General features: G+C 39.0%; 2 protein-coding genes across 9 annotated transcripts in view; both read right to left on the bottom strand.

The window, feature by feature from the left end:
• Positions 1-1,496: 1,496 nt before the first annotated feature.
• On the bottom strand, positions 1,497-8,389 carry slc15a1a (solute carrier family 15 member 1a). The gene is made up of 21 exons (XM_041057102.1): positions 8,368-8,389; positions 8,019-8,160; positions 7,149-7,268; positions 6,949-7,048; positions 6,485-6,575; positions 6,269-6,352; positions 6,073-6,155; positions 5,870-5,956; positions 5,686-5,775; positions 5,557-5,601; positions 5,427-5,459; positions 5,240-5,328; positions 4,538-4,619; positions 4,318-4,437; positions 4,028-4,171; positions 3,896-3,942; positions 3,533-3,640; positions 3,287-3,398; positions 2,127-2,264; positions 1,857-1,964; positions 1,497-1,736 (listed from the first exon to the last, which is right to left on the bottom strand). Exons 1-21 carry the CDS (start codon positions 8,372-8,374, stop codon positions 1,497-1,499), a joined length of 2,070 nt encoding a protein of 689 aa, XP_040913036.1. The 5' UTR covers positions 8,375-8,389.
• A 929-nt stretch (positions 8,390-9,318) lies between these two features.
• Positions 9,319-27,112, bottom strand: part of zmp:0000001200 (dedicator of cytokinesis protein 9) — a 75,266-nt gene continuing 57,472 nt past the window's right edge. For 2 of the 8 annotated variants that reach the window (XM_041056587.1, XM_041056592.1), the window contains exons 24-54: positions 26,110-26,225; positions 25,766-25,835; positions 25,545-25,670; positions 25,367-25,438; positions 24,318-24,464; positions 24,066-24,149; positions 23,812-23,923; positions 22,535-22,713; positions 22,309-22,425; positions 21,658-21,769; positions 21,437-21,570; positions 19,755-19,869; positions 19,548-19,614; positions 19,406-19,453; positions 17,851-17,894; positions 17,166-17,281; positions 16,931-17,068; positions 16,655-16,837; positions 16,441-16,554; positions 16,099-16,314; positions 15,944-16,001; positions 15,625-15,731; positions 15,287-15,409; positions 15,052-15,165; positions 14,265-14,294; positions 13,492-13,638; positions 13,179-13,389; positions 12,312-12,502; positions 12,100-12,200; positions 11,856-11,994; positions 9,319-10,493 (exon numbers count right to left, since the gene is read on the bottom strand). In XM_041056587.1, coding sequence (XP_040912521.1) covers positions 10,368-10,493; positions 11,856-11,994; positions 12,100-12,200; positions 12,312-12,502; positions 13,179-13,389; positions 13,492-13,638; positions 14,265-14,294; positions 15,052-15,165; positions 15,287-15,409; positions 15,625-15,731; positions 15,944-16,001; positions 16,099-16,314; positions 16,441-16,554; positions 16,655-16,837; positions 16,931-17,068; positions 17,166-17,281; positions 17,851-17,894; positions 19,406-19,453; positions 19,548-19,614; positions 19,755-19,869; positions 21,437-21,570; positions 21,658-21,769; positions 22,309-22,425; positions 22,535-22,713; positions 23,812-23,923; positions 24,066-24,149; positions 24,318-24,464; positions 25,367-25,438; positions 25,545-25,670; positions 25,766-25,835; positions 26,110-26,225 — 3,657 coding nt within the window. In that variant the 3' untranslated portion in view covers positions 9,319-10,367. Of the gene's footprint in view, positions 10,494-11,855; positions 11,995-12,099; positions 12,201-12,311; positions 12,503-13,178; positions 13,390-13,491; positions 13,639-14,264; positions 14,295-15,051; positions 15,166-15,286; positions 15,410-15,624; positions 15,732-15,943; positions 16,002-16,098; positions 16,315-16,440; positions 16,555-16,654; positions 16,838-16,930; positions 17,069-17,165; positions 17,282-17,850; positions 17,895-18,208; positions 18,346-19,405; positions 19,454-19,547; positions 19,615-19,754; positions 19,870-21,436; positions 21,571-21,657; positions 21,770-22,308; positions 22,426-22,534; positions 22,714-23,811; positions 23,924-24,065; positions 24,150-24,317; positions 24,465-25,366; positions 25,439-25,544; positions 25,671-25,765; positions 25,836-26,109; positions 26,226-27,112 lie in introns of all 8 variants that reach the window. The other 6 variants (XM_041056585.1, XM_041056590.1, XM_041056586.1 and 3 more) reach the window with 3 other exon arrangements.

Here is a 27,112-nt window from a genome sequence, read left to right as displayed (position 1 = left end):
ATGTCATTTTCATTTTCCGGAAAACCCAATCAGAGGCGACAGTGCACAAGTCGTCATTCGTAAACCGACACACGTCACAGGAGGTAGGACGTTCACGCAGGTGCCACATACGTTTGGTCCATAGACGTACGTACGTACGAGTGAGAGGCTGAATTAGCAAGCAGGCAGTGGTGGAAAGTAACGAAGTACATTAACTCAAGTAATGTACTTAAGTACACTCATGAGCTATTTCTGTTTTATTTCATTATTTCCATTTTGTGGTACTTAATACATTTCAGAGGGTGTACTTTTTTTTAAAAAGTGTATCCAATAAGAGTTGAACCGGGGAAGACGTTTCACTTCTAAACCAAGAAGCCTCTTCAGTTCTGACTGAGCACTTGGTCTCATGTGACTCCAACGACTAACAAAAGCAATGGTTTACTAGAGTGGTTATTAGCTATCATTAATGTCATCGGTAACAGTAGTGTAACTGTGTCTGCTTGGAAAAAAGGCTTACTGAACAAGATGTTGTTTCTACGTTTTATTTGAAATACATTATGGAGACACCAGTGATCAATCCTGGAATCAGACCCAGTTTTGAAAAAAAAAAAAAAAGCTGTCAACCTAAAATTTCCAAGCTCAAGAATGAACTTAAGTGCTGAAAATAATGAAGCCCATTTTATTTTATTCTTATTGGTCAATATAGGATATTCAGTTCTAGTCAAGCACATTAACAGAGACAACTCTAACAATACTGTTCAGTCTTATATGGGTTAGATGTTTTTAAGCTGAAGTGATGATATCAGGTTGGGAGAGTGCTATTATGTGTTCATTGTTTTTGTTTTTTTGCACAAAATCTCATACAGAAGATGATTTGGGCCACATGTGGAAAAAAAAGAACATTAGAATTCTGTCTTTAAACTTAGAATTCTAATTTTCTTTTTTTCCCCACGTGGCCTGACCCCAGAGCAAGCACTTAAGGCGACAGTGGCAAGGAAAAACTCCCTTTTAACAGGAAGAAACCTTGAGCAGAACCTGGCTCATATGGGTGACCCTCCTGCCGATGGCCGGGCTGGGTGAAATCTCAAGACAAGTATTATAAATGGTAAAGCACAATCAAGAATTTATTTTTATTGTTTACTTGAACATAATTTACACATGAATACAAAAGAGCAGTTATGTCCAATATGTTCATATGATATGATATATATGTTTAAATGTTAGAAAATAATAGCATTCATCTGCTGTTGCTACAATACTATAGCTAACATTATATACATGTGGTGTACTGACTATAATATTAAAGAGCTTAGTGTGCTTTGTTCACAATAGTCATTTTGCCATTAAAATATAAAATATTTAAAACACACACACACACACACACACACACACACACACACACACACACACACACACACACACACACACACACACACACACACACACAAACAGACAATACTCCTGCAGAATTACTGTACATTTTCCATTATGGATATCTAACCTGCTTTTTAGACACTTCACATTTTGGTCTGTTTGGAGTTATCATCTTCATCATGACAATTAATTGAGTCTTTCTTGAACATCTCCATCTCTGCCTTCTGTAACTTGCTTTTATCATCCTCATCATCTCCATTAACATTGTTCCTGAACTGGGCCTCAATTTCTGCAGGGTCAATGTAGGTGTAGAAATAGGCCATAATAGAGAAGATGACGCACACTGCAACCAGAAGAGAGGCAAAGAGGACGTACTCTGCCCACTTTGAAAGAGGAGGTGAGAGACAGAGGGACAAACATTGTAAAATATTTAATTAATTTTAGTCTCTGAGGAATATGTTTGAGTTTAATTAGAGAGAGTAGATCTTTTCTTTTTTCTTTACCTGTTCGGGAATCTTTGAAAGCTCAGCCACAATCAGTACGATGAAGTTGCCAACAGCAACTGTAAACAACCAGCCTGCTTGCAGCACTGCTTTCATGTTACTGGGTGCCTTGAAGACACAAAAGGACACAAAAATGAACAAAATCATAAAGAATATTATACAGAACTTAGAAACAAAGAAAATCAAATATTTTAATTGATGTGTCCTACACTTTCTTGAATGAAGGTACAGTATAATGGAATAAACAGGTGGAGAACATAACAGATTTACCTGTGAGTAGGAGAACTCCAGACCAGTAACAGAAAACATCACTTCACCAGCAGTAATAAAGAAGTACTGGGGGATCTGGAGGGCCATGTGAACTGAGTTGGGCTTGATGTCTTCTACTGCAGTAATAGACTCCTGACACTAAAATAAAAAACATAAATAGTTATAATAGCACTAATTTTAATAGTTGCCAGGGCCAAAAAAATCTTATTTCCATACCTCGCCTGTTTGTACAGTTAAGTGAAGGTTGGTGTGAGAGAGAGGAGCCAGGGTGCAACACTATGAATGTTTTCCAGGATACTGTGTACTGCCATTATCCCCCATATTTAAATGATATTGATAATGATAGAGCTGTGCTCTATCTACAAGGAAAAGCCTTTAACCCTGCCTTCCTGTTTTGGGTGTTTGTGGTCATACAAACTAGTCTATTTTCAGTCTAATGTGCACTTTAGTCCATCTCTTAATACTTCCTCATTTCCCAACACTCTCTGTAGCAGCCCCAAGCCCATTTGGGCCTACTGGACATGTAAATCTTTAAAAACGTGTCACAAAAGTGTATTTACTATAAAGGCTTAATGATTTCCTAAAGCAGTTGGGCATTATCCTTTTTAGCAAATGATTCTAAAATAGGAATAAGTGCAATTGTTAGAGACTGTGGATTAATACACACAAGGGAATATTTATAGAACGAGAACAGTGTATGTGTTTGACTCATAATAAACAAAAATGCCCTTGTGGGGCTCACTGATGTGTTTTTTAACTAGTTTATGGACAACAATGGAATAAGATATAGCTCTAGCTACATAGACAATACTTGCTAGGAGGATCAATTAATTATACAGTGAGAAAAATATCACCATCCTTATCCTTTATGCATTAGTTTTTTTTTCACCTGAGTCAAATGGAAGTTTTCAGAAATATCCCAGATGAAATAAAAATATTGCAAACTATTTAGAAATAACTTTAGATCAAATGTTACTTTTCTCAGTAAAATCACAAATAAGTAAATAGAATACACAATCTATAGCCCCACACAAAATTGTCCCACATAATTTTTGCCAAAGAAGTTCAACACACTGTGTTGCAATGACATTTAACTCAATTGGACGTAACTTTGCAGTGGAATGAAATTCATGAAATTAGAAATCATTTGTTAAACTTACATTTGATCCAAAGACCAAAGTACTGGGGATAAAGAAAGTATATGAACTTCCAAATCCAAAGTGCCTGCTGTATTCACATGACTGGGAACCACTCTGTAGTGTGAACATGGCCCTGATCATTAGGAAAGAAAATCTGTTTAATAAACTGTATTATTGTTTGTAAAAAATAAAAAATAAAAATAATAAGAATAATGATTTTGAAAAAAATACAGTAAATCAGTTCAAATGAAAAAAGAAATTCCTTACTTTCCATTTTTTAACTGGGAGTAGTTGGAATAATAAAATGGCTCAATTAGTCCAAAGTTGGCTGCAGGCGTTGATACGTTCACTGTGTTATTCATTCCATTTACAAATCTAAAATTGTCACATATTAAACAAAAACATTAAACAGAAACTTTTTAAATAGTAAAACCAATGTAGTTCCTTCATTCTCAACAATGTACTCTGCAGAGAAAGATTAAGGCTGTAACTTTATTTTTTTTTTTCTGAATTTTTGCCTGATAAGAGACTAAAACAACAGAAATGATCAAAGATTCATTTTCTGTTTGTCAGCTAATCAATTAATGGTATATTTGTTACAATTTAAATAATTTTTTAAAATGAACTTACCGGATTGCATTGTTGCCTTCTTGGGGCTTGGAGGTCAAATCATCAATCTAAGGAAATAAGACAATGCAATTTGACTAATCATTAAAAGACCTTGTGTGTCTTTATTTTCATTACTTTGCGCATCACACTCACCAACAGCCATTCACCACTGATGACTGAGGGAATGAGAAGTGTTTGTCGCTGTCCCTGGGCCAAGGATATATTTTTTATAACTTCAGGGCTTCCTGCTGAAATTCTTATTTGTCCTGCTTCAAATGTGAAGTATTTATCACTGGCCTGCAATACAAAGAAATTGTTGAAACTGTGCAAACACTGCGGTCAGGATGTGTACATTAACTGGTGTTTTGGATTGCATGTAACTGATTGTAAGTCCCAATTTTTTTACAAAGTTTAATGTTACGGTTATTGATAAGAGGACATACCTGAGCTGCAGGAAGATTCAGTGGATCATTGCCAGGCAACTTAACTGTGACTGGATTGTTGCCCATGTTAAGTAGTTTCAGCTGACTCTGGGAGGTTGATGGGAAGGTGGGCATTGTTTTCTGAAAATTAGTGAAAAGAAAAAGTAGAAATGAGAACTTGTTTTGAACTCTGAGAACTCTGAACTATGAGTAATGAACACAATAATTATTTTCTACTTACATCAATTTGAATCTGAACCAGAGCAGCGCAGACAAACGCTATAGCTGCCAGAAGCATTCCCACTGTCATTCTTTTTAGAGGACTGTTGAATTGACATAAAGTCGTGTTACTGATTTTTACATAATTTGAGAGAACTGCAGAACTAAATGTCTTAATGTTAATACAGCAATAAGTTTTTCATGACTGTAATATTAGCATTTTCAGCATTGACATGGTTATTGTGAGTCTCATTCAGACTGTTTTTTTTTTTTTTTTTGCTAAGAAGAAGTGTGAGTGACGTATGTCCTCCATAGTTGATTAGTCTGACATTTTGGGAAATACACTTATTTACTTTATTTCTTCAAATTAGATGAGAAGATCAACACCACTCTCAAGGTTGTATACTAAATATGAAGCTACAGCCAGCAACTGATTAACTAAGCTTAGCTCCAAGACTGAAAAACGGGGGAAACGGGGGTTAGCCTGGCTTTGTCCAAAGGTAGCAAAATTCACCTACCAACCAGCACCTCTAAAGATCACTATGACACAATCTGTCTTGTTTGTTTAATTTGTGCAAACACCAAAGAGTAAAAATGACAACACTCAGCACAAATGACACACTAAATAAGTCCTATGAAAGTATTTAATAGCACCATAAAGGACTAATAGATAATCTACAGTATATGTCTCTTGGCTGTCTCATCGAGTTTCAGGAATACTTACGTAAAGTTCAGGCCACATTTTTGGATCAGAGGGTAAACAACACTGTCCATGATAGGCACCAGAGTAAGGATCAGGATGGGGTTGACAGTCTTTCAAAAACAGAAATTGCACAGTGAGAATTTTCTTAGATAAAATGCAGTACATCAGATCAAGCATATAAAACATCATAAAGATTCTTTTAACTTACCTGCATCTGATCAGGCTGTATAACAAGTTGCCCCTGCAGACACACAGAAATTATTAGAACATGACATTGAAATCACATTACAATAGTTAAGTTCAAACATGTTTATATTTGGTTTTATCACCAGACTTACAAAATTTCCATCCATGGTGGTGGCTTGCAGAGTCCACCTAGAACCCTTTAAAAGAGATGCAAAATTTAGCATAGTTTTCACTACCAACAATGATGCTACCTATTACAAGGTAAAGTAACTTTAAGATACCTTTTGGTCAAACAGGGTCCAAAACATTGGCAGTGGGATGTATAAAAAGAGGACCTTCAGCACCATTTTGATTTGAGCAATAAGGAGTTTCTACATAATAGAAAGACAGAATATGAACAGCCATTACTTAATTGAAAAACAGCATGCTAGACACTTTAGAGAATTAAATAAAGTTGAAAAGTACATCATATTTTTCCTCAGCCCAGTCCATCCAGTGCTGCCTCTTTGGGTATTGCTTGCTTCTGTGCATGTAGCGGTTTTTAAGGGCAAACTGATTGTGGAGAAGAGTAAAGTGAAAGAGAAACATATTTTCAGAAACACCCAGAACTGCTGTTTTTACTCATTAAAGCAAAATGTGGTGACGCAAATGGTGTAAACCAGACTCACCCCAATGCATTTACACACATCCAGCATGATGTTTCCCTGTGGTTCAGCTTTGTAGTACATACCACTTCCAACAATAAACACCACTGTTAGGGGCATCACAGGAAAAACATCAGTATCAATATACAGTGTTTTTACCAAACTTTCATATTTCTGCTTTATGTATCGAATTGCAGTCTCCAAATATATTTAAGCATACCAAGTGCAACCACCATTAGTGCTGCAGGAACACCAAAGGCCAGAGAATAACACTTCTGCTGACTGTAGATACCGCAATCCTGGGCTGCAGATGGAGACAAACAATTGTGATTCAACTATGATTTAAATTTCACTCATTACTGTTATCAATGATTATGACATGCACTCATATTTATGGCACTGTTTGTCATACACTTTATGTCCTACTCATATCTACCTCTGAGGATTGGAGTGATAATGGTTGACAGGAGACTCCCACCATTGATGCACAGGTAAAATACAGAGAAGAACGTTCTCCTTTGCTTTTCCTGCACAGAGAACTACATCAGTGACTGTCTGTCATGTGTTGCATTCATGTTGTGCACTGCTGGATATAATGTGTTACCAATTCTTAAGTGATTAATATCTGTGTATAGGATATTAGGTATAGCAACCAAAGTTTTTTTTCCACCTTGCTACAAGGATGGATCTAGAAATAGACATATATAGCATATTAGCGCTGTTGTTTTGAACATGTTAGCAGGGGCATTTTGTTCATGGGTAGCAGAGAGGAGGCATGATACGCAATACAAGTACTTGAACTAAGGATGTGGCATACTCAATATGGTCAACGTCAAAGATTAAACATTGAAGAAGAAAACTCAGGCTAAGATAGGTGCAGAAGGGAGGCGATCTTCTGACCTGGTGCTCATTAAATTGGTCTCCACCAAAGGCAGCCACACAAGGTTTAATGCCACCTGTGCCCAGAGCGATGAGGAAGAGACCCACCATGGACAACACGCTGAGTGTGAAGAACATGTGCATGAGAAAGGAGTTCTGTAGAAATACATGATGTTATGTCCTGAATTTTAATTCTATTATTTCTGCAGATAGAAACTCACACATGAAAAGTCATGCTGTTTGGTGTCCCGTCTCTGTCTGAGTCAGTGATGTCATGGATTGCACTGACAGCCATTGCAACTTGGCCAATTGCATAGACAATTGACAAGTAGATGATAGTCCTGAGGGAAGAGAGAGGAAAACAAATTGCAACAGCAGAAGAAGTATACTCAGATCCTTTACTTAGAGTATCAGTACAACACTGCAAAAACAAGAAATTAGTAGTAAAAGTTCTGAATTGAAAATCCTACTTAAGTAGAAGTACAGAAGTATTACCAGCAAAATGTACTTAAAATATCAATAGTAAAAGTATTTGTTCTGTAGATGAATCACAAAATAAATCTGGAGGGTTATGAGCTGATTATTGAGTAAGGAAAGATGAAAATACAAATTTGTGCTAAACATATTTGAATTCATTTGTTGGATTTTTGTCTAATCTTTGCTTTTTGTGGAATGGTTGATTATTTTACTGTTTATGGGCCTCAAACAGTAAATTAAACCATCGGAGAAGGTAATTATTATATAAGATTTTTTTTTAATTTAATGTTTACTTAATATCATTTTTTTCTGCTGTATTTGTTTGTATAAATATGGAAACAATATTCTTACAACCTAGAACTGTTCTAGGTTATAAGAATATTAAGTTATTATCTCAAAAAGATGCATACATTTCTACATACACATGCATCATTTTTCTTGTATTTTGGGTTCCTGGCACCTTTATACTTTGTTAAATCAACAATATGATAAGTACCAGCACCCTAAAACTGTGAAGCACTTCCACCAATATAGTTACCCTTTAAAACAGGTTTTATATGTAAATAGTTCAAACCTGTATGCATATATCACAGGAACATAAAACAGTCACTCACTTAAATTTTCCCAGCCAGGAGTCAGCAACGATGGCCCCGAGGATAGGGGTAAGGTAGCAGAGAGCAACAAAGGTGTGGTAGATGGAAGTGGCCAAGTCATCATCCCAGCGCAAGAAGTACTTGAAGTACAGCACAAGCACAGCTGTGGACAGGCAGGGAAAATGTATAGACTTCTCCAGATTTTACTGAATGTTAAGTACAGGCATAAAAATGGCCTGGTTATGTTCAGGGAAAGATCGTGGTTTTGGTTAAAATATGTCTTTTATTAGGGAAAGTTAGGACAGTTTCGTCATCATGGTTACAAAGGTAATCATGTGGTTTAGGTTCTAGAACGAAAAAAAAATCTCACCTCGCATTCCATAGTATGAGAACCTCTCACAAAACTCATTCACAACGATGAAGAAAATGCTGAGCGGGTAGCCACACACCACTGCGCTCTGATGGACAGGATAATATGGAAATACTCAAAGTACTTCAAAACTGTATGTAAGTAGTGCTTGGTATTCAGTAGCTCATGGCAATATTATGGTGAATGGCATGTTGAGACACTGGTTGCTTTGTTCCAATGGATTATCACTCAGACTCACTGAACAATTAAAAACAAAAACTGCATAAAAACCCTGTAACTTAAATAAATCAAGTACGTTACCTTTCCTTTGTTCTCCTTCCCTTTCTTGGGATCCTCCTTATCTGCACACAAGATGAAACTAGTTTAAATATCCATCCCTCTTCCATGAAAACAGACAAATACAGCAGTTTATCAACTTCTACCATGTTGTATTTTTCTCTTGCTCTCTTTTTTCCTCCCAACTTTCAAGTGCAGAATAAAGAAACAGCACAGAAGCAATTAACAGTGTGCAGTTTGTTTTGTTTGATCTAACTTACCCCTCAGGTTTCTGCACCTTCAGGACTGGAATATTTACTTTTTGTGGATTTGAACGAAACTCACCTGTCATGATGTCTTAGTGAGGCTGCTGCCTGCTCTCTACTGTAGTTGGATATTCCTATGAGATTCCTCCAGGGAGCAGCTGATAATTTATCCCTCACTGTTCAGTGGCAGTGGGAGTGTTTCAGGTAATATTGCTTCTTATTAGCCCTTGATCTGTCTTTCACACTGCTGACAGTGTTGCTTTTATGGTGGGTGGGAACATGAGATATAGGAGATAGGAAGTCCGCTATGTTCAGTCCCTGAAAACTCATAAAAAAAATTAATTCCCAGAAACTTTACAACTGAAGCAAATGTAAGAGTGAACACTAGAATAAACTTTAATGAAGAAGTAAATCAATAAGGTCTCATGAGTACAAGTGCAGAGAAATGAGTGCATTTTATTTAAAAGAAAAGCATAAGGGAACATCTCTGTTTACAGCAGAACAGTGAATTGGTGTTAAATAAAAAAAAACAAAATAAAACTGCTGTCCAAATATAAAACAAGTTCTTTAACATCTGAATGAACACTAAAATGGTAAAAGCTTTGTATTACTCCCACAGTAGGCGTAGTATCTGGTTCCACACCTCATCGCTTTGGCAAGAAGGTGAACATTTCTTTACAGTGTATAAGCCCCAAACAGCAAGATACTTTGCAAATATTGCACACACTCCTTTTTTATATACATTAATAAACAACTTGGAATATACTTTTTGTATGCAATGGCTTTAAATATTTAAAAACTCTTCCACTCTAAGACATTGAAGTGATTTAAGGTTGAATGCTAACACAGGAGGCCCTTTTGCAAATTTTTTGTAGAAATATAACTTCATGTACAGGGAGATGAGCATCGATGTATGCAGCATATACTGTTCATCAAGACATCAATACAGTGGCTTATAAAAGTGGAATACTGTACATAAAAAACACAATGTGAAACATTATCAAAATAAACAAAAATGGGCTGTTGAGAGGGTGTGGGTGTAATGACATGCATATTTAAGATCCCAACAGGAATGTCTCCATGGAAAAAAAACCACCCAGTCTTTTCAGGCAGAAACAGGAGAAGACAGGTTTGTCTCATCATACTTTATGTCCGGCCATGATGCAGGGTGTGTGTCCTGTCATTTCTCCTGCTGAGACCCCTCAGGTCTCACCTTAGCATTCTCACAACATATTGAAATTGGCCACACCCAGCACAGTTACCATGCCTACTGTGTACATTAAAAAGGATCAGTGCCTTGGACATGGTCCACTGAGAAGGGCCAGAGGTGGTCAGACTTTTGTCTGTGCTTTTGTCAGTTTCCCTTTGAGCTGACAGAAGTGAAGCGGTATCCGGTTTAGAAATGACAATATGGCATCACTGGCATGCCTGGTTGGCGAGTATAGGGGGCGCTGAAGTCAAGGTTAACCCAGGCGAGCATCATACCACAGAGGAAGAGCTGGGGATGCCCTGGATGGTGGCACTGGTTGGTGTGCCACTGATAGCGTTAAAGATATGAAGCGAGTCTGGAAGAACGCTCTTCATGCCATCTTCCACAGGACTGATCTGAAAGCAAACGTGTGAGAAGGAGTATATGAGATATTAACAAATATTATTTGGATCCATGAGTACCTTAATTACTGTAAAATCAAGCCCTTATTTAAAGGGATAGTTTGGAATTTTGAGAAATGCACTTATCTACTTTCTTGCTGAAAGTTAAATGGAAAGATCAATACCACTCTTATGTCTAAATGTGGATAAATAAGAACCTCCAATAGCAGTTGGTTGGCTTAGCTTAGTATAAAGACTGTAAATAGGGGGAAACAGCTAACCTCTGTCCAAAGGTAACAAAGTTCACCTATCAGTGCCTCTGAACCTCAAATGTTATATAAACTGGTTTGTTTAATCTGTACAAAAAACAAAATGTAAAAACACACACACACTTTCACTCATTTTCATATACAGCATGAGAGTGGTATCAATTGTCTCATCTAAATCTCAGCACGAAAGTGAATACTCGTATAAAGGTGGAGTCTCAGGATCCCTTAAAAAGCAACCAGCACACATAACATCAACAGAAAATCATCAAGGGTTTAAAACATATTTGTGTATGTATGCATATACAAAAACAAAAGTGAATGCTTAAACACACACATTCAGATGCATGTACACATTTACACATACCGTTCAAACAAGTACAAATGTATATGCACAAACATACTGTATATATACATGCATAAGTACAGTACATACTGTATACATGCAAAAACATACATCAATCCAAAGAGATAAGGCCAGAGGTGATTGTTGGTCTAGCCAGTTAGGTGAGGAGTGTTCTTAGGATTTTAAGAGGGTTTAGCTGCCCTGATGAATAGTGGACATGTATGCGATGTGTGACAGTACTTTATGCCTGGCTTATTTCTTATTTATTGCAGCCATGTAACGATAAGCCTGGGTCTCTGATCTGATCAGACAACTATGCCAACAGTGCAACAGAGAGGGACTTTAGCTTTAGCTTGAAAACACACAGTGTCACATGATCAAATTGATTCAATGAATTTCTGTGGTATTCATGATATGACATCAGAATCTGTTTAAAATGAAAATCCGCCAGTAATCAAAATACAGGATAATATCTGAGAACAGATGCCTTTGTCTGGCTGGACCAACAATTAACAGCTCAGTTTATTGAATTCTGATGCTTCTTGCATTACCATCCAATCTGCTCATGTCAGCACAAGGGAAGAACAGAGAATGGTGTTATCAAAGAGTGTGTTATCAGTCACATTATCAAACATTTAACGAATGGCGCTTCTTTTGCCAAAACCCTTCTCCGAGGCAGTTTACAGTTGTGACATTAGTAATGCAGAAAGTAATTACACTGATACCTCAGTTAAATAAAAGCAGCCAGAGCAATAAAATACTTACTTGCTCATGCATGATGATGGACAGCTCTCTGGCTAAGTCTCTATAGTTGGCTTTCATCTCATCATGATACTCCTGCTGGTCCTCTTTGATTAGTCGCTCATTAATGCCTAAGCCGTGGCCACAAGCCTCCACAAAATGCCTGCTCAAGACAATGTGTTAAGATGTGTTAAAGGAGAATTACACCAAGTAGTAAAACCTGATCAAGCTTTGCACAAACGCACATTATAAACCTTTGGCATCTCACCTGAAGACCTCTTTCAGCTGTTTGACCTTGTTATCAGGATACTTCTTGGCGCTTGCATCGTCAAGAAAAGCTCGGGCATATGCAAGAGGTCCAGCATTTACCTGAGGGACGAAGTGGGAACCATGTCATGTTTTTTTTTCTTGTGATGATTTCATAGATTATGTCCAGTATGTCGAATATGCGTGTATGCTAACAAAATTTAAAGCAGGCACCTGGACACTGATGCTGCCCTGCAGTTTGAGCTGCAGACGGATCATGTCCACCTCACTGGAGGAGCAGAGCTGCTTGATCTCTGCCACCTTCTTGCTCATCTCGTCAATGGCCACCTCGATGGGGCTGAGATCAGTGTGGTGCTGATACATCACTGCAATACGTTTCTTTACATAGGGGAAGCAATGTGTGGCTGTGGGACAGAAACATAATGATGAGAGAGGCCAACTGCTTGCTTCTCTTCTTTTTGCATGTGCTTTTGTCAGTTTTACAACTCATGAGGATCCACTCAAATGTGTACTCCACATCCGTTGAAAGCTCTCAGATAATAAAGATAACAAGATAAGGTTGAACCTTTGGCTCTTTTGCAGCATAAAACAATAAAGCTGCGATTAGGAGTAGGTAAGGTCCTTGACAAACAGCTGACACGTTCACAATCTAATCAAGATCTTCCATTTGTGCACAGGGACTTTCAGCTGAGTAATGTAAAATGTAACAACTGATACCCATGTGACAGCCAGTGCGAATTTGAAGTCTGGAAGAGTTTCTCCATAGTTTGAGAGGAAAGTTTGAGAAACACTTCACTGGAGAATATATTTCACTTTCTGAAGTGTGAGAAAAAAATTCCCTGATGTCAGTGTCAACAGGGTTATCTCAGCTTGGTCTTAGACACTACAGATTTTTAACTGAAACTCAGAGTGTGAAGTTTGAACGACATGGGCACAGGAAGGTTCTAACAAAAAACACTAGTGGCAAGACATTAAAAGCCAGGATAATTTTGGTGCTATTTTTTTTAATCTGTCCCTTGCGAATCCACATTTTTTTGCCCCTCTAATGTGCCACTGTCACACATATATAGGGTTACCTACTGGTTAGTATAGTCCTGCGTTTGCACTGCTCCTCCACACCACCTTGCTTTTTGCCTGATATGGTAAAAGGCATCTCAAACACAAAGCGACGGATGTTGTGGCTCTTTTCAAAGTCTGTCTTCCTGTCCACCAGCTCCTTCTCCTCCAGGTAAGGGGTCACATGTGTCACTTGGATATATGCATACTTAGAGTCCAAGTCTTTGGGATTTATCTGCAAAAGATGCATATTATTACAAGAGATCAATGCCGTATTGTGTAAATCTTATGGAGAAAATGAGTCCTCATCCCAAATTAAATATCAACACCCTCTCACCCTTCCAGAGTCCTGGATCATCTTCACATTCTCCTGTCCAAACTTGTCAGAGTACAGCTTAAGGAGCCTCTGAGATATCTCAGACAGAGGGGTGAATTTGGGTTCTTTGTAGATGTACTCCTTACCATCTTCATCCTCAAAGAAGCCCTGAAAAAAAAAGATAAAACATAATCAGAACTGATCAAAATAAACTGTGTGTTTATTTAATAAGATAAAAAGGAAGCAAACAGTGCCACATCAAACCATACATGGGCTGTGAGTGGGAGTCATTTTGACAATTTGTCAAATGAAAAGGTAAAATATTGTTTCAGTCTAAGCTCGGGGCTGAAAGGTATGTCAGACTTCACACATACACAACCCTCTATCTAATGGCTAAAAGAAAAAAAAAGAAAAAACAAACTGCACTGCAAACATCAACTAGTGTCAGTTCAATGATGTGAGACAGACCAAAGGACAGAGGATGGCATGGATTTCACACTGTCAGTGGGAGCACTTAGATTAGTCAGTTTCTTGTATGTAAATGGTAAAAAGTCCGATGAACAGATGGGTGAAGCCATGCATTTACCCAGTGAGAGATGAATCCTGCTATTAGCCCTTCAAGGGTTTTCCTACAATGGTTATGACAACACTGAGGCTAGAGTAAAGGAGGAGTTAAGGGGCTGTTAGATAAGCAATGCACGAGAAATAGCACCGACTGCGTTAGCAAAGGAGCACAACACAGCCTAAAACATCACTCCAGTCCAACTGCAATGGTGGCTTTGACATTGATTTACCTCAGCCTCTGAGTCAGTAAACTGGTACTGCTACAGGGTGTGGACAACAGAAAATGAAATCATTATTCCATCAGAACTGTAATACTCGTATTAATACTACTACATCACCAATTAGACCACCATGTCAAGACAGACATGGATCTGTGGATCTCTATCAATGTACACACCCAACAAATAATTTCTAAAATTTTTAAAAATAAGAAAAAATTCGGTTTGGTAATAAACTCTTAGATCTGTAACATAAAGCACTGAAACACTGAAACACTGAAATGAGTACAGAAGTGGACAAGTGCCATGCAACACAGTCCCAAAAACAGAAATCAGCAGTGGCGACTGATTGTTACTGTAACTGTAAAGCAGCAAACTATGTTTGAGAAGTGGAATGGATTATAGCAGCACCAACACCACACACAGACTCAGGCTGCTCGGCAAAAGCTAGCAAGGTCTACCACACAACTTACCGCTGCCTTCAAAGAGGATAAAAAAGCAGAGAAAGGTATTAGAGTGGATTGTAAAATGCCTCTGCATGTGGTCATGCTTTTAAAAAGAAAAAAGCACCTTCAACAGCCCCCATGCAGATTGTGAATTACTTTGCCATTTCAGCAACAAAATTAATACTTCTGCTCTTTTGTGAAATCAAGTTTAATTCATTTTAAACACAGTTAGTGCATAAATCATATTACTGATAGGCTTATTGGGAACATTCAAGTAATAATAAGAATGTATTTTTAGTTCGCACACCCTAGTGAATTATCATCTTCTTGTGTATCTTGAGAGTTAAACTCACCTGGCCAAAGAAAGCCACTCTGAAGTAGGTGCCCAGCAATCTCTTGCCTGTGTGCATGACCTCTGTCACTTTGCTGTATGCACGATGGAGCGTGTCGTACAGGTGGGCCAGTTTCTGTGCAAAGAAGTAAAAATAATCTGATTAGAACCTGTAGATACTAACGGTTAAGACCAAGTCTAAATTAGTGATGGGCTGTTGTGGGGGAAATAAAATTTTTAATGAGATAACTTTGTACCTCAAAGTCCCTGCGCTTCTCATAAATGGGGATTATGAGCTTGTAGATGTCAGAGATGAGCTCGTAACGCTCAGCTTTCCACAGTCCGTCTGCACACTCCTCCAAAAGCTCCATTAGGACATCCTGAGGGAATGAGAGATTGGAAGAATAGAAATTGAGCTTAAATAGGATGATAAGTCAGTGCCTCTTCTATCATGACCAAATGGGATGACTACAAGGATCTAACGAAAAACACAATGACAAAGAGACATTTTCACAAATTGCCTTCTTCAGGATAATCTTTAATTTGAAGACATAAGACTTATACATATACTTATGAGTATGAAAGATGTAAGTACTTCATTGAAATGCACGTCTTGCATGCCGACATCCTCCATCATTGCTGCTTCTTCATCAATGTTTGGAGTCACGACACGGAAAGCAGAGCAGCCCTGTTTGAACATGCCTGTAAACAGCGCGAGATGAGACATTTTAACAAATCAGCCCAAACTTTCTTTTGCCAAAATCTCAGAATTTGAAGATTCTTATATTACTTCAAAGGAACAAAGCCATAACATAATTCTAAGTGTTTTACGGACAATTTGAATACTTGTGAACTATACAGGACACATATCTTGCTGTTGTGAGGCATGCATGAGAAATAGATTATTAGAGTACCTTTTCTTCGCAGGTATTCTGCCACGAGCGCTGCAACGTGCACGTAGCACATGGCTGCCTGTAAACAATAAGAACATTCCAGGTCAGCAAAGAAAAAGGGATCTTTATAGTACTACATCCAGCACACAGACTGAGCTCTGTCTCTTATCACAGACCTCGGACAGGTCTCCGTTCTTCACATGGATTCGGGCCATGCTGTCCAGCCAGGTCTTGCGTAGCTCAGGTGTGCTGGCGTAAGACTTGGCCAGGCTGTACTGCAGGTCCACCAGCATCTCTGGATCTCTCTCGTGCTCCTTCATCTGAGCCGTGGCCATCAAAACTGTCCTGATGCGTTTGGTCAGGTCCTTCACATCTGATGGGAAAGCTGTGTTCTGTTGTGGGACATGCAGATATTGGAACAGCCAGTTATGGTACTGCTTGTTTAAGCATATATATTTAACTGTTCATTTAAGTGGAATATTACATGGAATAATTATGAACACAAATAACCTGCTGACCTTAATAGTTTTGTCACTGTTGGCACAGTTGTTGATAATTGACAGAGACTGCTGGAAGCGGGTACTTCCAATACCAATGACATCAGCTATCAACTGACTGACAGCAATCACCACCTAAAGAACAGAAGAGAAGAAACATGATCAAATGTTATTTCATTCTTGTGTTTTGTTGACACTGACTAAAATGGTAGGCAAGGAAGAAGGACTGTCCTACCTGTAAGTGTGTCCGGACAAAGGATTTGCGACCTGTGTAGTCAAAGTTGCTCTTCATGAGGAAGTACAGCAGATGAGCTGCATCACTGCGAATGGAGCTCAGCTTGGAGTTACAGCACTTCAAGATCTCATAGCAGAACGCAGCGCACATGTCAGCACGCCCTTCAAAGAATGTGCAGGGAAACTAGAAGGTGAAGAAGACAAGAAAAGCCATCAGCTACAGCAAAAAACTAAGGACATGAGTATGATTAAATAAGGCAGCAAAAGTCTTTCAAACCTTGTAGATGAAGGTGCGCAGTGAAGTGAAGACCTGCTTGAGGGCCGTTTCTGACTGATTGATTCGCAGGAAGCAGAGGTGGACCTCAAACACCTTCTTCATGAGTGGACTGTGGCCATGGTCAGAGCACAGCTGTGTCTGTGGAGACAGGGAGCATCATTTTAGAAACGGACAAAATCGAATTAACCTACAGACTGTACAGTAAATATGTGACAAATTTGGTTATGTATGTTACCTTGAAACCCATGATGAAGATACTGAGGGTGTCCAGGACAGTGAGGCACACTTCAGTGGCGATGTTGGCCTCAAGCAGTGACTGATTTAACACGTCAGCATCCGAGTGACTGTAAGCTAAAGGAGACACAACAAAAAGCTGTAGCTGTTCGACCTCGACAAATGCACTTTAAAATAAAGACTTTCCAGAAAGGCTGTTTAAATATCATATCTCTCAAAATATGAGACCTTAGCATTAAAGGCAAAGCTGTTGCTAAAAGGATGGAAAACCTCACTAAGTTGACATGAAAAAGTTTCATTCCAAACAGAAACAAAAATGATATGTTATATCAAATGAATGGTGACCCAGTGTGGCACTTTTTTTTTCTCTGATTTTGTTTCACAGTGCCAACATTTGAGTATTTTTACCTATTCTTATATTTATGAAAACATTTTAAGCAGAATTTTTCTGAAATGTAGAGGTTGTATTTTGGAATGAAACCTTTCTTATTTTACATAGATTGTTTCTTTTTTTTTTTTTAATAGAATGAAATGTAAAAATGAAGTTCAGAGCAGATGAGCTGGGCAGAGCAACGAAAAGATTTTAAAAGCTGATGATCAGTTAAAATAGGCATGCTCTTAATTCAATCAAATGAACAGAGCCAGTAACAGTCTGCAAACTTCCTGCCAACCTGATACATTCTTACCATGGTCTACAGATATTCCAAGAATACTTGAAATCTTTCTTACACTGAAAACACAAAGAAATTTTATTAAATAATGCCATTTAACAGACTGACACAGCTTAACCCCTTTAGATAAAATCAATGTAACTCTACACAAAGTTGCTTTGGCCCCAGTTTTATTTAAATAACTGATGATGCTCCCATGTCTTCTGAAGCATTTTCTGATTGAAAGCGGGCTGGGATTTAAACAGAGGATGAGGAAGAGGACGATGATGATGATGACGATGATGAAAAGCATGAGGAGTCAGACTACACAGGGTGAGGCAGGGGAGGACGGGGGTCCTCTGGTAGAGGTTGACTGACAGTATTGGGCACTTACTGTGGTTAAAAGTGTATGAGTTATCCAGACTGCTGAGCTGCTGTAAGCGGGCATGCATCATTCCTGCCCTGTTACGGGACACAGGCAGAGTCTGAGACTTCCGCTCATGTGCTACGGGTCCTGCCCCATCCTGGTTCCTAATGAGGAAACAGGACAATGTTAGATGAACAGCTGATGACCAGCAGAGCCAGAGTTAGTGAAGCAGTTTGGTGTGAATAATACACCATTTTACACATTTGATCATTTTTGGGTGACTTACGCAAAACCTACTGTAAAAAAAAAGTTGTAAAAAGTAAGGTTGTAATGTTGATTATCATGCAGTTTAATAATAAAATTACCAAAGCGGTGATAGCAGCATTAAAGCGGTGAGTTACAGTGCAAGCCATGCATGTACGAGTGACAGAGGATACATGTGAAGTCAGAGAGCAGGTAGTTGTCTCACAGCACTGCAGCTTTTAGTGGGTGAGTAGATATCATGCAGGTAGTTTGAGAAAGTCAGTTCCACCTTTAGGCTTACCCAAGCAGGAGAGGGCAGGAGCCAGGTTTTATTTCATTATGTTAAACTTGCCGGCATTTAAGTGAATAGAGATAGAAACAGTGGTGGGAGGTTAGTGAGAGTAAACACCCAAAGCCCTCTGGGAGCCAAGGCCACAGCTCCCAAACAGTGCAGAGAGATTACAGTACGTGTGTTTGAATAAATTTTGCTGCTACTTTAAATAATTGTGCTGCACATACAGACACACCCTTCAACAATCCTGCACATTCAGGCAATTATGCTTAACCCTGGAGGATCAAAAATAAAATCAACAAGCAGCTACATTACCGACATTTACAGTATCAGTTTTAATGGGTAATTAATGTACAGCAGAAAAAAAACAAACGATTGTGTCTTGTCATAATAGGTGTCTAGATCAGTGATTTCCAAACAGGGGTAGGTGCACCCCAGGGGGTATTTCTATAGTTGCCACAGGGTACATGGAAAGATAAGGGAGTAGAAACAATTATTTTAGAAAAACTAAATTGAAATTACAACCTAATTCTAAAAAAAATATCACCATATTGACCATATTGACCACTGGGCTAGAAGCCTGAGAACCTTCATCAGAAATTCAATTGTATATCTAATTAAACAGCTAGAAATAAGTGGCAAAATAGTGGCATCCATGCGCCTCATTTAAACACTGACAACAGCATTACCTTGCGATGTATCTCTTTCCCATGTATCTGAACTGATGGAGGCACACTCTGAGAGGAAAAGTAAGTGAAAAATCAGTCACCATACATGTTTCAGCATTACTTACATTGTCACTGTTCACAATAGCAATATAAGACATCTTACTCGACTAGAGTGAAGAAGTCCATTAGCTCAGCAGATGAAGCCTTGTTCCAGTACGTGAACAGAGCATCTGAAAGAGACAGTGATTGACATTGTAGGTACAATTAGTTTTCTTGGACTTTGGAAATGTGACTGAACACGGTATTAAAGTCTCAGACAGAAAGATAGTATAGACATAAAGAGGAACATGGGGAAAAAGTGTGATTTTACCCTCAGACATGCTTTTTAGCACATGTAAGAAACACATGAGGAGGCTCTTGATCTCTGCCTGGTCCAGTTTATCACATCGCAGCAGGGTACTGCCCAGGGTTGAGGCAGGCTGGTTCTGAGGGACAAAGAGGCTTGTCAGGCACAGACGGACAAATATATAATGCTATCAATTCTCTTAGCCTCCTTTTGCTGCCTCATAATAAACTAAAGTGCTGTTCATAGAAACTATTGCTAGATTATGTTTTTTCAGCCAAAAAGAAAAATAAATGCTTTTACCCTGACAATTTCAAAATCTTTTGAAACTGTATTCTTGACCAAAGTCAAGAAAATTGAGTCTTGGTATTTATTGGAGACACTGTATTGCTTAATACAATACAGAGGGGTTAGTATGAGTTTTCTGAAGGCCTGGGATTACAGTGGTAAAGCTAAGCTAGTGGAGTCATTCACTCAGATGTTTGAGGGCTCTGTGAGCGGTGGACAGACTGCCAGTGGAAAACAATCACTATTTCTCCCAGCTGAGGCAGAGAGCAGGGAGAAAACAGCAGTGGAGCAACAGCTCTACCACAGCAAGGGGTTGGCAATATACCAACCCCTTGCTGTGGTAGGGGGTTGGCAATATACCAAGCACGTTCCTTTGCCAGCAGTTAGTCTAGACCATGAAACTTACTGGGGATGACTTCATGGAAAGCATGAGGCTGTGGCTTTGGCTTTTTAAAGGGTGTTTTGCAGGGAGAAGACATTTAAAGCTAAAGTTAGCTTTCCTATTTTCATTTACGTTTTTAACTGTTTCAGCTAGAGAGATTTTTTGGGGGGCTTGGTAAAAATTGCAAATTACTCCTGAGTGTCCTCCTTTTTCCCTTTTGTTGTTATACACCTTGTGACTACCACACATCACAAAACTAAAACAGCTTCAACAGAAGATGAAACAAACAGAGGTACAGACAGTGAAAATATAATCATTTGTCTTTAATGGACTGCTTCTCAGATTTAGCTTGAGGCTGTCTATCTGTGAAAGTGAAAATAGCACAGCACACATGAGAGGAACCCAAAAGTGAGAAATCCCTTAAGCATGCGTGCTTATGAGCATCTGGAAAATGAGCAGAGACAAACCCCATGAGCCTCTGTGGTACAGTGGGTCTGCTTTATACGGCACCAGAGAACAAACAGGTCAAAACCTGAAAATCATCTGGCAAAGAAAGGGCTTAGAGTTTAGGACACTAGGACACTCTCACACACTTTCACACTCCCAAATGGGACACTCCTAGAGGGAGGATGACTTTGTAAAGGAAGGAGGCATTTTGTACTTGAAGTGAAATGCTGGGCTGCAGGGTGCTCTCTGGCAAACAGGGGACTGAGAGCAGGGAGAAGTCCATGGTGACACGCTTGGTGCGCACAGACTCCTCGGTCTCCGTAAAGAAGCGCAGGACATTGACAGAGTGTCTCCGTACAAACTTCTCCGTCTGCCATGACCAGCCGTACAGGTAAGGTGGGGGGAGTTAATGGCACAAGTTAACAAGGAGCGACTTTCTGTGGCACTTCTGTCGTAACAAGGGGAGGTGTGATATGCCTAAGGCACAATGAAACTGATTTTATACACATATGTCACAGAGAGTCGAAATTGGATTTCCAGATAAAGTATGATATTACTTAACAGACATCTTGCAACACTTTCTGAGATGTACCTTGTCCAGAGAGTTGCCCTTGTCATTGTTCTTCTCAGGGAGGCTGTTGCCTGAGTCAGTGCTGATGAGTGAGCCGCGAGAGTCTGCGTGGCGCACAGAGTTAATGTTGGGGGTGGATGAAGTGTGAGGTGAAGCTGTTGAAATAAAATTTTTAAAAAATGATCAGTTTATCTAAATATAGAAACATATTTTCTTTTTTTCAGCATCATTTTTTCACTCACCGGTGCCTGAGATGACTCCAAAAACATCTTTGTGCAAGCTGGTGTCCAGAAAGGTGCTGGACCTGGGAGGTGTCATCAAAGCGTTGGTAAGGAGTGAATCTTCTCTTCCGTTCTGAATGAAAAACAGTGCAAGAGCTTAATGGACATAGATCCACATAAAGCGCTGTACAGTATGTTCTTTTGAAAAGTCAGTAGGCGTGTGAAGGGGTCCCCTGATCCTTAAGTCTAAAAGTTCTGGTTAAGGCAGTGAAGTGTTATTATGAAATTGAATTTACCCCTAATCCACAAATCGTAATCTTTCATTTTTTTGAAAAAAGCTAAACATAGTGTATTATAGTAAATGCATACACATGCGGGCATATATTAAAATTTCTACAGTTTACATTGTCCTTTTTGTATGGGCCAATGTGTGAAATGAAACTTCTCCAAGCACCCTACTCTCCTCCTTCTTTCCTCTCTTTTTATCCTATTACAACTCATGTTTTCCTTCTCTTTGTATATTGTATATGATGTTTTAAATTTGTAGATATGGGTATAGATGTTATGTTGTAGGACTGTGTGATACTTTGATGTTTTTCTTGGTTTGTGATAGGACTGAAAAGCTATGTTTAGAGAACATATTCAAAAGAAGCCACTAGGTGGCTCCCTTACATTATTAGAGTGGTTGATGGTGAACGGGGATACTTCTTTCACATTCAGCCTGTTGACATTCTCTTGGAGCAGACCAAACAAGGGCAAGTACAGGGTAGCCAACCTGGCCTGCTGGCTCTGGAAAACAAATAAATCACTCAGCAGAATATCTCAAGATCAGACAAACACATCAGATCCTGAAGTGAGGTGAAAACGCAAGAGACAGAGGTATGGAGGCACTGCTTACCTTGGAGGTGTAGCGGTCGTCAAACGTGTGCTTTATCATCAGGTTCTTCAGCACCTGGATGGATATCTGACGAATCTCCCTGAACTCCTGCAGAGCTGCACTGACCTCCCTGAGCAGCAGCCCGACCAGGAAGTGGTTCTTACAGAAGTCGTCTGTCAGCGAGTAATCCAGCTGGAGGTCTGAGCAGAGGAAGAGGACAATGAAGAGATTAGGACTGGGTGACAGAAAAGTAAGTGAAGGATGTGAAAGAAGAAGAAATCACAGACAGTACTAAACAACGAGAGGAAATGTCTGATTTAATATAAAGCTGACACAATGAAATATAAACAAGACAATTTTTTTAATTTATTGTTTTGATTTTTATCTAACCCTCTACATGAGGAAAAAACAGGTACACAGACAAGCGCAGACTTTCAAGTTTGACAGATTCAGGCTGTGACTGCTCTACATCAACAGTGATCATTGTGGTAAAAGACAAACAAGATTACAGCTTGTGATTGAACAGCAGCAGCTGTTCACAGATGGTTTCCAACAGCATTTAAGACCAGTAAAGCAATTCCAAATCACACACATACACAAAAATTAAATTAAAGGCACTGTTTTGTCTGCTTTTATCTTTTCAAAACCTTCATTTCAAGCATGCAAGCATTAAAACCACATCATTCCTTAGGAATTACAGAGGATAAAGTATCGTTTGGAATCACTCTCATCACTAGTCATAGACTCAAAACCACTTCATCACCCACATCTGCACAAACAGCCAATCTTATTTTATATATACTGTATGACTACAGATTAGATGCACTTTAATTTTTCTGTACTATATCTTGAAATGCCAATGTAAATCATAACACATCAGCCAAATCACATAAGGCTGGGAGACACCCGATTGGATTCTGATTTTAGAGAGAATTTGAAACTTTTCTGGTCATGGCTGAATGTTTAAAGTTTGCCTTTTTTATTTTTTGGACATGACATGCAAGCAGCACACCTTGCACCTACCTACTGGAGTATCGTATGACTCCACCGTATCATATGGAGATAATAAGGCTAATCGAGGAACACACACAAAAAAAGAAACAAAGTATGTACTGTAAAATCAAAGACTGCTAAAACAATACAAAATCTGTAGGAGATGCAGAATATGGCAAGCTATTTTATTTTTGTTAGCCTTGAACAGCAAAGCAGTCTGGTTTGGTTTCAATATTCTACTTAAACCCTAGCAATGTAAGCACAGTGGGGCTTGGTAAATGTGATAAATGTGATGATCTTCTCACCTTGAAATCTCAGTATCCTTCCCTTTCCAAATGGCATGGGCAGGTTTAAGGGAACGTAGTGCTCGTGGTTGCACACAACACGCAGGAACTCAAACTTGAACTCAAACAGCGTCTGCATTTAGAAACAGCAGGAAGCAGCGAGCCATGTATAATACAACACTCAAACACAACCTTGTCCAGAACATATTTGGAGCACAGCCCAGCATCCTCATTTGTTTCTATGAATGCTGTTACTGCTTGTATCATCACTGTACCTTTGGGTCCCCAGGCATAAAACAGTTGATATAGTTGTTGATCTGCTTGAAGACAAACCCTCTGTCCATCAGGTTGAAACAACGCTACAAAGCGAAGGAGGAAAAAGTATTCTATTATTATTTATCGCAAACAAGAAATAAATTCATCCTCACATAAACATGTACAGGTTTATACTTGCTTTCTACAGCTTTAACCTTTTGTACACCTAAAAACACATTGTTGTCTTTGAAGAAATAACTGTGAATCCTGACCTTGATGAAAACTGCCAGACTGTGGTTGGCGTTCCTGGCGGCATCCAGGTTGTCTTTGTACTTCTGTGTGATGTGTGGCATCATCATGTTAACCAGCGTCTCCACTGTGTGATGGAAAGATGCGGAGAAGCGCTGATTCCTGGACAGCTGAAATAAATAAACAGCATTTTTGCACAAACACTGTTATTCAACACAGAGCTAACTTGATAATTCTGTATTTTTCTAATTGTGAAAAAACAAAACAAAACAAAAAAAAACCCCAATGACTTTAGCCTAATAACAACTATTGTCTGTGAAGCCAAAGCTGTGTGCTGCCAAAATAACTGGGCACTGAAGTTTATTTTGAGTCAGTGGCACATGCACCGTCCTGCTGCTGTACATGCTCATTAGAGCATCAAATATTAATCCTCGGCTTAAAATAGTCCCACACACACGTATAATATTTTTTCAATAGTGGGGTCACGTTTGATAAAAACTACAGTGCCCTGCTGTCTAAAAAAAAAACCAAAAACATCTTTTAAAATTGAAACTATATTTGTGCCCCATTTTACAAGATTTACATCTTCAGTACAGCTTGGGACTCAGAGTTATTAGATACTATATAGAAGTACTGAGAGACAGACTAACATATTGGTTTTGCTCTTGTCATAGGATTTGTTGAAGAGAACAAAAAAAAAAAAAAGAATTATATAGATAGAATATCACCAATCTTGCACTGTAACTGAAACTGCACTGAACATGGTGGCATTGTTTCCACACTGGTGTGAACTACTCTTCTGGAGCATTTACTTGCTTCCGTTGTGGCCTCCACATTATGCCAGTGGAGGTTAAACACAGGGATGTGGTTGCTTATGGGGTATGAACAAATGCAGCCAATTAAACTCCACAGCAGTGTGGGAGAGACTGTGGATACATAATACTTTGACTGTGGTACTACGGCTGTCCACAAGACTTGGCATGTTGTAAACTACAGCAAAGAACCTAAGCTGTAATAAGGCAAACATGAGCAGACACCTCTGAGTCAAACACACATGTTGTGGCAGACTTACCTTCACTTTACAGCTCTCAATCAAGTACTGAGCCATGGACTTGACTAAGGCTTCAAAGAAATACCAGGAGTACTGCAGGGCAGACAAACATCAGTCAGAGAACAAAAAAGAGGAAACTCATGTCAATTATAATTATATACCGTATAATCCTTTTTAAAAAAAAGTACAAATATGTTACCTTGAGCAACTTGTTACTTGTGAGGAAGTCGGTGGAAGGCTTCAGGATAGCTGTCATGGCTTTAGCCAACTCCTCATGCACTGTTCGGGTGGTGGAGGACGTGTATGGCTCAGTCTTGAATACAAACTGCATCAGATACACACAGAGACAGACGTGTGAATCCTCCAGTGCAAACACAAAATATAGATAGGGAGTTGTGACATGTAGTACGAAATTTCTACCTTCACGTATGATCTCAGGTAGTGCTCCAACCCCTCCTCATGGCACTGGGCAACAATGTGAATCATGACTCTAAAAGGAAACAACAGCAAAGGAAAACATGAGAGAGGAAATGGTTCTGAATGGACTCGTTTATGAATACACAGCTTCTGCGCTCACTGCGCACACCAGAAAATCTTACTGACAGATATGTCGGATTGAAAGCCAAAAGATCTATAACTGATGTTATTGTCCATCACTTGTACTAACTTTTTAACTAGATTTTGTTATATGGTGCCACTGTGATACTTCTGCCAGTTTGCTTTTAATTTATATAATTTACAAGGACGGTTTAAGGGACACTTGCCTGGTGACATTGACTGCCACGTCCTCTTGGGTGGCACTGGTAAGCACCCTAAACAGCTGATTTAGGATGGTGGGTAGGAACTTGATCATCACATGACTCTCCATGGCATGCAGACTCTGATGGCACAACATCACAGAGGTATGTTTCTGAAGAGCTCAGTCAGATAACTGTTAATGTACAGTGATAAGAATAAATGTGTAAAATGTTAAAGATAACTTCCGTCCTCACTTAAAAAAAAACAAAAAAAAAAACAAAACATGTGCAGAAACTAATCTAATAACAACAGGAGGACACGAGCGAACAACATTGTGCTAATCATCCACACTGTATGCTCCAGTGCCTGGAACATGGCAGAGAGCAGATACTCGTGCATCGTTGTCCGTGTACAGGAAACTAACACAAGCCCTGCCAAAGTCATTTGGCGAGCTGCCATTCAGCACAGTTGACCTGCTGTTTGACCCTCTAGCTATTGTTCATGTTCACTGCCGTGTTTACATTAGAACCCAAGAGAAGCATTGGAACAAGTGTTGCTTTCCATGTCAATGTCCACCAGGGGAGCAGTGAACTGAGATTCTCATGAACTGGAATACAGGAGTAGGATATGAAAAAAATGACCACTGTACCTACTGGTACCAATCTAGTCTTTGCAGGTAAGCTACAAATAAATTCTGTATAATGACAATGGAAAAAAAAGCCCTGCACAAACTGTCCAGAAGAATGCACTGTTGCTAAGCTGCAGCACAAAGTAGAACATTAATCTCCATGTGATTCAGCATCAACTAAGTGTGACTGTGAGTATGAGCTACGTTTAGCTGGCAAGTTAATACAGAGATGTTGTGAAGTTTGAAAACATGTCTAACCTTTTCTATCAGTTGTCCAGAAGTTATCCTTCAGCTATCAAATGTCATTCAGTTCTAAAAATCTGTCCTCGATTTATGAAACCAAGCAGAGCATGTGCCCTCAATTAAAGAGTTTATACCAACACTGAAATGTAGACTGTATA

The sequence above is a fragment of the Toxotes jaculatrix genome, chromosome 15 (assembly GCF_017976425.1).
Source record: "Toxotes jaculatrix isolate fToxJac2 chromosome 15, fToxJac2.pri, whole genome shotgun sequence".
In the NCBI taxonomy this organism is placed as follows: domain Eukaryota; kingdom Metazoa; phylum Chordata; class Actinopteri; family Toxotidae; genus Toxotes; species Toxotes jaculatrix.
The sequence above is the reverse complement of the archived record's forward strand: the minus strand, read 5'-3'. Positions and strand labels throughout refer to the sequence as shown.

Excerpts from the sequence above, each read along its gene's own strand:
- slc15a1a (XM_041057102.1), bottom strand. Across the intron at positions 5,776-5,869 it reads GGGCTGAGGAAAAATATGAT|AAACTCCTTATTGCTCAAAT; the intron begins GTACTTTTCAAC and ends TCTATTATGTAG. Across the intron at positions 4,172-4,317 it reads TGAATCTTCCTGCAGCTCAG|GCCAGTGATAAATACTTCAC; the intron begins GTATGTCCTCTT and ends TTTGTATTGCAG.